The following is a 12658-nucleotide window of genomic DNA, read 5'->3' as shown; positions in this document are numbered from 1 at the left end:
ACATTTGCAGTAAAAGTTGCACCTTTTACATGACAATATACTAAAGCATCTCACAGCTACTTGCAGTACCTTCTGAAGTAGTCAGATGTTTTAGATAAAGGTGGCAGTTAATTTATGCAAATTAAGGTTCCCTCATCCAGCAATTAAACATTAGAATCTATTATGGTTGGAGGATCAATTTTGGCCAAGATCTGAGCAATCCCTCAAGCTTCAAAATGGTACTGAAACGCTATCTTGACTATTCACTGTTCTGAGGCTGGGTATAGCTCTGAAAGCATTTAATATTGCAATACAAAGAATGTTGTATTGGCTTCAAAAAGTCAGTCTGTCACAAGCAACATAGCCACACAATCTGGTCCCAGGGTCAAAACAATTCACCATTTCAAACAGCTGTCAGATACCTAGTACTACCCTGAAGGAACGAGCTTAGAATAACTTGGTCTTTTTTAGTCCCATCAGTAAATATGGTTTAGAGAAGGCACTGTTTGCATAAAGACACACAATCACTTAAGAGAATTTAAACATGTTTTTACATATACCTTGACTATAGCCAAGTGAAAAAAAAAAATCACATTCTTTGGAACAACACGGCTACCATGTGAAGGGAAAAAGCAACTCATCAGTATGGGGTCCAGATGATCCTGGAGACATGCGAATGAAGTTTGTCCATTCCACCAGATAAGAATTGTCTAGCATGCACCATAATACTGAGAAAGAGTCCAAATCCACAAAATCACACATTCCCATGCTGTCAGATAGTAAATGTTATTGGCCAAGGTAACTAATCCATACTAATAATGGTTGGCTCATACCCAACTAGGGTGAGGTGAGGGAAGGGCAAAAGTCTTAACATTGCATAATTGTAATACGGAAAAATATAAGTGATTTGGAATTGCCACAAATCACCCTCCAGCATTTGTTGACCAGGCCTGAACAATAAAGAAGCGTCTTAACCAGAGTACTGGCTCTGCAAGTCTGTGTGTTAGCTGAGCCGTAAATTAAGTGAAAGCCAGTTTAATATTTAGCCTCAAACTAGCTCCCACACACCTGCTTAAAAAATTTCAATAGGAGCTGTACTTGCATTTAAGAGCAGGCATCACATGCTTAAAAGGAAGCTCTGCTCGAAGTAAATGGATATAAGATTCCATTGCAGCCTTGCTTGCATATCAAGAGCAAGTGTTTTCAAGTCTTCAGAACTTAGCCAGATACGTGGAATTGATTGAACAGTCCAGGGAGATAGACATAAGGTCAGTTTTGCACTTCATTTTGGGATGAATCAGTATCATGTCGTTACAAGTCATCCGGCCCCAGGTTACATGTTTTGCAACTCTTGCCCCAAAGGGGTACACCAGACTTGCCAAATTAGGCAAAAATATGGCTTTAACCCCAGACCTGTGTGCTATCTAATATGATTCTTAAAATGGAACAACAATAAGTTATGCTGGCCACAATTTTGTCTACTGTTCATCTAATTCAGTCCATTGAAACTAGCTGGGAAATTAAGTTCAATATTTATACCAACATACATTTGGTAATCAAATTTAAAATGCAAAACAAAGTATGAGGGAGTTACTGACCAATGCACTTTAAAAAAAAAACTACATACCTTGAACTGGATGATTAGACGACCTTTCTCATATGGCCTGCGATAAATAGGCATTCCCTCATTCAGCACACACTTGATATCTCCATGTTTAACAATGTGACCTGCGACAAACACAAGAAACAACATTCAACAAACATTTCAGAATCCCAGGTTAAAAATATCCTTTTTGGGGTATTTTTCACTGAAATCAAAGAATCATGGAAACCCTACAATACAGAAAGAGGCCATTCAGCCCATCAAGCATGCACTGACCACAATCCCACCCAGGCCTTATCCCGATATCCCTACATATTTACCCACCAATCCCCCTAAACTATGCATTTTAGCACGGCCAATCTAGCCTGCACATCTTTGGACTGTGGGAGGAAACCAGAACACCCAGAGAAAACCCATGCAGACACGAGGAGAATGTGCAAACTCCACACAGACAGCGACCCAAGCCGGGAATCGAACCCAGGTCCCTGGAGCTGTGAAGTAGCAGTGCTAACCACTGTGCTACCGTGCCGTTTTCTCAGAGCAACATTTCAGCTACTGATAGCTAAATTCCTTCTACTCAGCTTCAAACAACAAAAGCTGATCACGTTCTACTCCAGAATGATTTTACAAGGTGACACTGACAATTTATGGGTAAATATGGATCAAAGCCACATAATCAGACATACAGCAGATTACCCAGTGAACCAGTCAGTCCTCACTGATATTTACCAGGATGTGATGTAATGATTATAGTTCGTTTATCCAAAGTTGTGATTGGGCGATGAAAGCCACACAGAGCCTCCACCAGCTCCAGTTCCATATGAATAACAAGATCCTCTCCCTGCCTAAAATAAAAAGCAAAGAATCATAAATGTCAATTTATGTCACAGACATCAGCCACATAACCACTGAAAATACATTACCTATTGAAGACACTGTGCTCCTTTTGATCGAGCACAATGATGATATCCCCAGGTTCCAAGCCAGGTTCCTGGTCACCTTCACCATGGAATGTTAGTTTCTGGCCATCCTTCATTCCTTTGTCCCACAAGAAACAAAGAAAGATGTTAGACTGGAATCTCTACAAAAATGTACCCTCTCTTCCCCAACCACTGTTCAAAACCTATTTGTGAGAGAAAACTGTAAAGTACACAATTGAGTTTCATAGGAACATATAAATGTCACAACTTTAGTTTAGTGAAATGGGTATGCATAAATCGTATTCTGTAGCTTCAGTGGTGTTGAATGGGAATGGGTTCAAATTCTGCTTATCATTGGGAACTCTAATCTTTCATATTTTGCTTAGTTTAAGCTGGAGATCTTAAATAAAATTGCTCCAAGCATCAAAGTGGGTGCAAAACAAGCTCTTCCCAGAAATACAGAAAGTCACGTTCCCAACAGGCTTGTGTCACCGCTATGCTAAATTCCAAATCCCACTCTGGGTCCAAACAACCTACGTCAGCCAGGGAATCTCTGGGTGGTGGAGAGAAAGACTCCCTTCTATGGTTTTAAATCTACCATCACTTCATCATACCTTTATCAACGTGAACTTCTAGGATCTTCTTTTCCACAACAATTTTTCTTCCACTACAGTTTTTACATCTATCCTTGGGACTGATGCGTTCTCCTTGGCCATGACACTCTTGGCACACAGACTGAATTTGCTGAACCATGCCTGGTCCAATTTGGTGGATGCGTACTTGCATACCCGATCCACGACAGACAGGGCAGCACTCTACCGACCCTTTCTTACCACCACGACCTATATGAAGGGGTGAGAAAAATCAGAGGGGGAGAAATGGTTACAACTGACAAATCAAAATATGACTTGCACACAGCAGACATTTCACTGTTTGAAGATAGTGCAAGAGTTAAAAATAATCTAACACCTGAGTTTGATGCCACATTCTGATACGCAGAGCCAGCTATGATTTAGCAGTGTAAAATTATGATTATGTGGATTAAAGTTACTTATGAACAACAACAGCAAGGTGTTCATTACAGTGCACAAATAATTGTTTAGAAATGTTGAGGAGAGTGATGATATGATTGGTACAGGGCAAGCAATTGTGACTGTGTTGGGGGCGGGAGAAGGAAGAGAGAGAGAGACACACAGAGAGAAGAGGCAGAGTTTGTGGTATTATGAAGACAAAATCAAATACTAGTCATAGTTCAAAATAAAGATTGGGTTTACTTTGGCAGGATCAGTGCAGAGAAAGGCAGCAAACCACCTCAAAGTTATTAGTGACAATTCTGAGTAGGAGCATTAGGCTCAACTTTGCAACAAGCTGCAGGTGGGTGTCGCTGTGGAAAATTCCTTGGAGAGAATTACTGGAGACGAGTATGACGCCAACAGGAAATGACAGAATTACAAAACACATCACAATAAAGGTTATCCACTTTGGAAGAAATAATAGTAGGATGGAATATTATTTAAATGGTGAAAAGTTGCAGCATGCCACTGTGCAAAGGGACCTGGGGGTCCTTGTGCACGAATTGCAAAACCTAAGTCTGCAGGTGCAGCAGGTGATCAAGAAGGCGAAATATTGGCCTTTATCGCGAGGGGGATACAATATAAAAGCAGGGAGGTCTTGCTGCAACTGCACAGGGCACTGGTGAGGCCGCAGCTGGAGTACTGAGTGCAGTTTTGGTCCCCTTATTTGCGAAAGGATATATTGGCTTTGGAGGGAGTACAGAGAAGGTTCACCAGGCTGATACCGGAGATGAGGAGGTTAGCTTATGAGGAGAGATTAAATAGACTGAGCCTGTACTCGGAGTTTAGAAGGCTGAGGGGGGATGTTATAGAGACTTACAAATAATGAAGGGGCTAGATAGGGTAGAGGTAGAGAGATTCTTTCCACTTAGAAAAGAAACCAGAACTAGAAGGCACAGCCTCAAAACGTGGGGGGGGGGTTAAGAACAGAGTTGAGGAGGAACTTCTTCTCTCGAGGGTGGTGAATCTCTGGAATTCTCTGCCCATTGAAGTGGTGGAGGCAGCCTCGTTCAATATGTTTAAGTCACGAGTAGATAGATTTCTGATCGATAAGGGAATTAGGGGTTATGGGGAGCAGGTAGGTAAGTGGAACTAATCCACTTCAGATCAGCCATGATCTTACTGAATGGTGGGGCAGGCTCGAAGGGCTAGATGGCATACTCCTACTCCTATTTCTTACGTTCTTATGTTCTAAAATAGATGGAAGTATAACACCTGAGAAACTGTACATAACTTCCTACAACATTACCAAAACATCAAGATAAGGTAGATATCTTACAGGGAAGATGTCAGCCTGTTACTTAATGAATGGGAGAGTTTAAGTACGTCAATAATGTCACACAATGAATTGTTCAAGACAACTGACTAAAGTTGCATTTTAACTACTGTTAATATTTCAGCATAAATCATGTCACATGGAAGAGTATCTTGATCATATATTGCTTTATAATTTTTCTACACTCAAAAAGTTATCTAATCTGGGATACAACTGGTGTGTGCAAATAGGTAGTATATGGAAAAGAAAGAATCAGTGGCTATGGGAAAGGGAGTCCTACATTGAGGCAGTGGGAGATGTGCTGGCACCCATCAAATACTATATGGGAAACACTCAACGCCCCCACAGGTGATCACGGTAATTTCCTATTGTTTGGGAGTATGGGGAGACAAAGGTTAGCGGAGATTGCAGTAATAAGGTAGGAGCCAGATGAAATTAATAGCATTTTTAGGATGTGATAGTACCAGATAGAAAATTATAGAAAGAGTGAAATAATCAATTTACCGCAAAAGCAAAATACTACAGAGGCATGAAAAACAAAAAACAGAACATGCTAAAGCTACTCAACAGGTAAATGACCCTGCATCAGAACGGGATAAAATTAGAGATGTAACAGATTTTAAGCAAATATGGGGGCATGGAAAGAGGAAAAGAATGGGGGCAAGAACACAAAAAAAGTAGGTCTGTGATAGGATAGAAGGCAGGAGCAAGATGGCATGGCAAATGGGATTATGGTGTAAGGCAAAAGCAGGTCATATTAGAACAAGAAATAAAAAGGCAATTCTAAAAGAGACAAAAAATGGGAAATAGCAGAATCACGAACACAAAAACAAGGCAGAGATACTGGTTGAGTGTTTTTAGCCCTGGAGGGTGGAGGGAGGAGGTAAAACAGCAAATGCTGCATCTTCACTGTTTACACTGGGAGGGATGACAGTGAAACAGACTTGGGCATTGGGAAGGAAACTATCTTCAGACAGCTGAAAGGGGAAGATCAGATGAATGTGATGGAGTGGTATCATGCTGGAGGATGATCCATTGAATATGGAAGCTGGTGAAATGGAAGGCAAGGATAAGGCAAACTAGTGCGGGTAATAGAATGGTTGCATGACGTGGAGACTAAGGAACTGGGAGAATGGATGGATTTGTTAAAGGCAGCGAGATGGGAGCTGAAGGACTCAGTGGACTTTAATGGTGTAAGCTACCATTGGTACCCCCCCCAGCTATGCAAAGGCATAACATAGATTTGTCTTTCAACCTTAATAGTTTGCCTCAAGTCCTTAGTTCTAACCAGGCCTATGACCTAAATTCTACTGTTCCCTGACTCTGCCTTAACTGAGTGCAGACAGTCAGTTGCACACGTCTTTGAAATTCATTGCATCCTTGAAGGGTATGGTTGTTTGCATGTCTAGGGGTGAGGTGGCAGGTGGGCAGTGTATGGAGAAGAAAAAAAAAGTGAAAGTGAAAAGGATTTCTTTTTGCTGCAATACATTTCCAAAATCATAACCATCATTTCAAAAAAGTCACTTACCTTCACATTTCTCACATATTACATTTTTCTGCAGTGCTAATTTCCTAGTCGCACCATTGTACATGTCCTCCAATGACACAGAAAGCTGATGGACCACATTTTTCCCTGCAGATAGTTAAAAAGAAAAATCACTTAATTTAGTTATATTAATTGCCAAGGCTGTGTTCATGTGATATGATTTCTAATTAAAATGCTAGAAAATATCTAGCAAGTCCCATTAATTGTCTCAAAATTGCCAATGAGTTTACCACATGATCTTTCTCCAGCATATCAGCCAGATATTTACTGAAAAAATACAAGCTTTCTCTTATTAGCTAAGTGGAAGTCAGACTTTTTAAAGTGTTTACTGTCAAACCAGACAGAAGCCCAAGGCCAATGGATTTTCCCTCAATTGCAGGGTACTGAGGAAAAAAAGGTTATTATTGTTGCATTAAAGTTAGTTCAGATTTTACTGTTTGTTTAATATTGTGTTTTCAACTGAATAGATTGCAAGTATTGACAAAAATTCAAATTCTCACAAAGTGAAATGACAAATGTATTTGATGCTGTTTAAGGCACTCAGAATTGATTTTATTCTCCCCAATCGCTAAAATAGTTCATATAAAACTTCTAGTGCCAAACAGTGACATTAGATATTGTTCCCTATCTGCACTGCCAATTGAAACTAGTCTTCACATTACAAAGTGGAGAGTCAGGACCAAATCTTAAATAATCATTGTATTTCTTTACCTCTGTAAAGGTCCAGTACTTAATTGGAATGAAACATTCTGCTTGTAATATATAGCAAACTGTGATACCATCTTAAGTATGAGATACGTATATCTTGAATTTGTCTTGTATTCAGTGCTTTCAACTTACGTGCAGCACAACTGGCCTAGCTCTTCACGCTATCATTTTCCACCCCAATATTTTAAGAATCATAAGCACATGAGAACTAGGAGTAGGAGTAGGCAATTCAGCCCTTCAAATCTGCTTCTCCATTCAAAACAATCAGGGCTCAACTCCACCTTCTTACCTATTGTCCATAACACTTCACTAATTAAAAATCTGTCGATGTACTAGATGTCCCAGAATTCACCACACTCCGGGGTAGTGAATTCCACAGACTCACCACCCTTTGAGGTGATCAGGGCAGCATGGTGGCACAGTGCTTAGCATTGCTGCCTCACAGCAGCAGGGAGCCCAGTTCAATTCCTGGCTTGGGTCACTGTCAGTGTGGAGTGTGCACATTCTTCCTGTGCCTATGTAGGTTTCCTCTGGGTGCTCCAGTTTCCTCTCAGTCTGAAAGACGTGCTGGTTAGGTGGATTGGCCACGCTATATTCTCCCTCACTGTACCTGAACAGGTGCCGGAGTGTGGCGACTAGGGGATTTTCACAGTAACTTAATTACAGTGTTAATGGAAGCCTACTTGCGACACTAATAAATAAAACTTTAACAGAGAAATACTCTTTCCTTCCCTGTTTTATATCTGCTGCCCCTTCTCCTAAAACTATGACCATTGCCCCACAAGAGGAATAATCCACTCTACATCTACTTTGTCAATACATCTGATCATCTTAGATACCTCAGTTAAATCTCCTTTCATTCTTCTAAACTCTAGACAATATAGGCCTAAACTGCTCAATCTCATCATAAGATAAACCCCTCATCTCTGGAATCAATCTAGTGAACTTCCTCTGAACTACTTCTAACGCCATTACGTGCTTCCTCAAAAATGGGGGCTAAAACTGTAGATATTGCTCCAGGTGTGGTCTCACCAATGCCTTGCACAGTTGTAGCAATACTTCCATACTTTTGTACTTATACCGTTAGCTATAAGAGCCAAAATTCTATTTGCTTTCCTTCTTACCTGCAGTAAGAAGTTTTCTGCAACTCATGCACAAGAGCACCCAGGTCCCTCTGCACTATGGCACCCCAAATTCTCTCTGCTTTAGATAACAAGGCGCCTTTCCATTTTTCCAACCAAAATAGATAACCTCACACTTATCCATATTAAACTCCATTGCCACATGTTGGCCCTCCCACCTAATCTATCTACATCCATTTCTAAATTTATTTCCTCACTGTAACTTACTGTCCCACTTATTTTAGAGTAATCTGCAAATTTGGCTATAGTACCTTCTATCTCTGTATCCAAGTCATTAATATAGATTGTAAATAGTTGGGGCCCAAGGATCAAATCCTGTGGCATTATTAGTTATATCTTGCCAATCAAAAAAGGACCCATTTATCTCAACACTCTGCCTTCTGTCAGTTAGCCAGCTTTCTATCCAAGCTAATAAATTACCCCAACCCCATGTGATCTTACCTTGTGTATTAACCTGTACAGCACCTTATCAAATGACTTCCTAAAGTCCAGATATACTACGACCACAGAATCCTCATTATCCATTTGGCTTCTTACATCTTCAAAGAACTCTAGCAAATTAGTCAAATGTGATTTACCCATTCGTAAAGCCATGCCGACTCTGATGGATTACTTTTTGACTTTCCAAATGCTCTGTTATTATTCCTTAATAATAATTTCCCCAACAACAGACATTAAACCAACTGGTCTATAGTTTCTTACTTTTGGCCTCCTTCCCTTTTTGAATCCCTTTTGTCAATCCACAGGCATCTTTCCCATATCCAGGGAACTCTGGAATATTATAACCTATGAATCCATTAACTCCACTACCCTTCCTTTAATACTGTAGGCTATCAGGCCCTGGAGACTTGTCTTCCTGCTATCCCAATTGTTTGCCATTTCTCTATTGGTAACGATTATTCTAAGTTCCTCCATTTCCTCTGCATTGTGTATTACTATTGGGATGGTACTAGTGTCCTCCACTGTGAAAACTGAGGCAAAATATTGATTTAGCGTTCCATCATTTCTGTGTTTCCCACATTTAACTTTCAGGTCTCATCCTCCAAGGGACCAACATTAACTTAAGTTACTCTTGTTCCTTTTACATATTTATGGAAGTTTTTGCTATTTATATCTTGTGCTAGTTTTCTTTCATAATTTACCTTTGCTCTTTTTAGTAACTCTCTATTGACCTTTAAAAGTTTCCCAGTCTTCCAGCCCGTCACTGCCCTTTGCAATATGATATACCTTAGTTTTTGTCTTTATTACGTCTTCAATATCCTTGCTTAGCCACAGATGTTTTTCCCTCTCTTATAATCCTCCTTCCTCTCTCGGCTACATTTTAGTTGGGAGGAAGTGAATATCTCCAACAGTTGCCACTGTCCCACCATTTAGCTTTCCTGCCCAGTCCACAAGACATGCTTACGTAATTACCTTTGTTTAAACTCCAGGATACGAGTGTAGGACTCTAATTTCTCACCCGCAAACTGAATTTTGAATTCTATTATGCAATGATTACTCCCTAGAGGATTAACTATGAGATTAGTAATTAATCCCTGCTCATTACACAATAGTAAGTCTAGAATAATCTGCTCTGTGGTTGATTCCACAACATTGCTTCAAGAACTTCTCTCCAATATGTTCAATACTCTTGTCATTTGATTAATCCAGTCTATGTGCATATTAAAATCACTCATGATTATTGCCATACTTATCTTACAAACCCCCACTACTTCCTGATTTATACTGTGCCCCACTGTGGAAACTGTTGTTTGGGGACCTATGGGTTACTCCTACCAGGGACTTCTTTCTTTTGCTATTTCTTATTTCTACCCAGACTGATTTCACCACTTGATCTCCAGTGTCTATATCATTCCTCACTACATCACTGATCCCTTCCTTCACTAGCAAAGCTACAGCACCTCCTTTTTCTTTCTATCTTTCCAAAATACTGAATACTCTGGATATTCAATTCCTAGATCTGGTTTCCTTGTAACCATGTCTCAGTAATTGCCACCAAATCATAATCCTTTGTGTTTATTTGAACTGTTAAACTTATTTTGTTCCAAATGCTTTGTACATTCAGACACAAGGTCTTTAAGTTTGCTCTATTACTAAAGTTCCCCTATTCTTGTCGCAATTCCTTGTTGCAAAATGACATTCACGCATTCTGTCCTCGTTCTGGTAACAATCCACTTCATCATTAATCTGCACTCCTACCTTCTTTAAATTTTAAGTTTTTTAATTTTCCATGCAACAGATCTGCCCCCCCCCCCCCCACCTTCTCCTTCCCCTCCTCCCCCATTTCCTGTAGCACAGTGCTGTGGTCAATTTGCTCATCATCCCTATAATCCCCGCTCTTGCCCACACAGGGAGCAAGAATCTTGAACATGTTGGACAAGGACTAACGCTCCTGCACCTACCTCCCCTCACAGTCACACCCTCCGTGTTCCTGACCGAATTCAACGTGGTTAATTTTGGTCCCTGTGAACACAGCTGTAATAAGTGGTAGTTGCTTGAGGGACATGTAGGGAGGGGAGAGGTACCTGCATGGTGTGTCTCAGGAGGCAGTCACATTCCTTAGATTACATAAGAACATAAGAAATAGGAGCAGGAGTAGGCCATCTAGCCCTTCGAGCCTGCCCCGCCATTCAATAAGATCATGGCTGATCTGTCGCTGCTCAGTTCCACTTTCCCGCCCTCTCCCCATAACCCTTAATCCCCTCTCTTATCAAAAATCCATCAACCCGCATCTTAAAAATATTTAGCGAGGCAGCCTCCACCACTTCAACGGGCAGTGAATCTCTGGAATTCTCTGCCCATTGAAGTGGTGGGGGCTGCCTCGCTAAATATTTTTAAGATGCGGGTTGATGGATTTTTGATTAGAGAGGGGATTAAGGGTTATGGGAAGAGGGCGGGAAAGTGGAACTGAGCAGCGACAGATCAGCCATGATCTTATTGAATGGCAGGGCAGGCTCGAAGGGCTAGATGGCCTACTCCTGCTCCTATTTCTTATGTTCTTATGTAATCTAAGGAATGTGACTGCCTCCTGAGACACACCATGCAGGTACCTCTCCCCTCCCTACGTGTCCCTCAAGCAACTACCACTTATTACAGCTGTGTTCACAGGGACCAAAATGGGGTCCACCAGCTCCCACACCGTGCCGATACAACACATCGCCTGGCCTGCTATTCCTACTGTATTGCATTAGTTTCTAATTTGTTTTTTAATTTTTAAACTGGTTTCTTGATCTGTAAAATATTTCTCATTACCGTTACTCTAAAAGCAATTTAGAATAAGCCACTCAAATTTGTAATTTCATTGGTTGGTAAGTAATTATAATTTTCCTGTGATATCACCCACAGCCTCAGCACTCTGTGTCCCTTGCACATTCAATTGTCTCCACTCTCAAGAAAGGTAACTGAAAATCCTAAGCTTGGCCTCTTCAGTGTGACCCTCGCAGGCTCAGCTGTTTAGGCTCCCAAGAAGGTAAGTGAAAGCCCTAAGCCTGGCTCTCCCTTTATCCTCTCCTTAGTACAGCAAGTCCCTTGCAGTTCCGGCTGTCTCCATTCCCGTGAAGGTAAAGTTGCAACTGAAGAAATCAGTTGCAAAGATATCAATTATAGCCCATTAAGCAGATTCAAATATTTAAGGCTCTGTCAATCTCAGTAAAATTGGGTCTTCAAGTAGTTTCAACTGGCTATTCAGAAGTTATTAGCATGGTTACTTGAGTGAGCACTCAAATCTAATATCAACCAAGAGAAGCTGCTGTCAAGTGGGGCTTACTATTTTTCAAGAATAAATACGTTGGTTACTTCCCATAATGTCTTACCCATTATATCACCAGAGTTGGGGGCTGAAGGTGTGGAAATTGGAATGTTAATTTTGCTGACTTTTTTAAAAAAAGTCAAATAATGAACACATTCAGAAAAAACCAGAAGAGGACATTCTTTACCTCGCCGATCTCTGTGCATTCTGCCTCCTCCACCAAAGAACATATCAAAGATATCCATAGGCGAACCAAATCCTCCACCAGTACCACCACCTTCTTTAATGGCTTGCTCACCACCTCGGTCATAGAGTTCTCGTTTCTTGGGATCTGACAGTACTTCATAAGCTTGAGAAATCTGTTTGAACTGTGGCACAGAGGAAACAAGTTATCCTACAAGACCAAATTAGTGTAACTAAAGATAGCTTAAACTAAACTGCCTGATGAGTTAACAACACCTATATATTAGGTAACAAACATCTCCTTTTCAAATGCATACCCACAGATTACAAATCCACGCAGGTGACAAGTGCTGGAGCCAGACATCTGGTTAGAAATGTCTCCATCTTCAAAGAATTTTTCAATTTATACAGAACGATTTCTCTTTGTAGGTCAACTATCACAAATGAATTGTTCTCCACACAAAAGCAGCATAGTTTCAC

General features: G+C 40.7%; 1 protein-coding gene across 4 annotated transcripts in view; it reads right to left on the bottom strand.

Moving 5' to 3' along the window:
* The window catches only part of LOC145342865 (dnaJ homolog subfamily A member 1-like), a 28315-nt gene that overhangs the window by 633 nt on the left and 15024 nt on the right, over positions 1-12658 (bottom strand). For all 4 annotated transcript variants that reach the window (XM_080188400.1, XM_080188401.1, XM_080188399.1 and 1 more), the window contains exons 3-8: positions 12183-12363; positions 6380-6484; positions 3117-3344; positions 2506-2620; positions 2312-2427; positions 1607-1707 (exon numbers count right to left, since the gene is read on the bottom strand). In XM_080188400.1, coding sequence (XP_080044526.1) covers positions 1607-1707; positions 2312-2427; positions 2506-2620; positions 3117-3344; positions 6380-6484; positions 12183-12363 — 846 coding nt within the window. The remainder of the gene's footprint in view (positions 1-1606; positions 1708-2311; positions 2428-2505; positions 2621-3116; positions 3345-6379; positions 6485-12182; positions 12364-12658) is intronic.

Source organism: Carcharhinus amblyrhynchos, chromosome 5 (assembly GCF_965287045.1).
Source record: "Carcharhinus amblyrhynchos chromosome 5, sCarAmb.v2.hapA, whole genome shotgun sequence".
NCBI classification, from domain to species: Eukaryota; Metazoa; Chordata; class Chondrichthyes; order Carcharhiniformes; family Carcharhinidae; genus Carcharhinus; species Carcharhinus amblyrhynchos.
The sequence above is the reverse complement of the archived record's forward strand: the minus strand, read 5'-3'. Positions and strand labels throughout refer to the sequence as shown.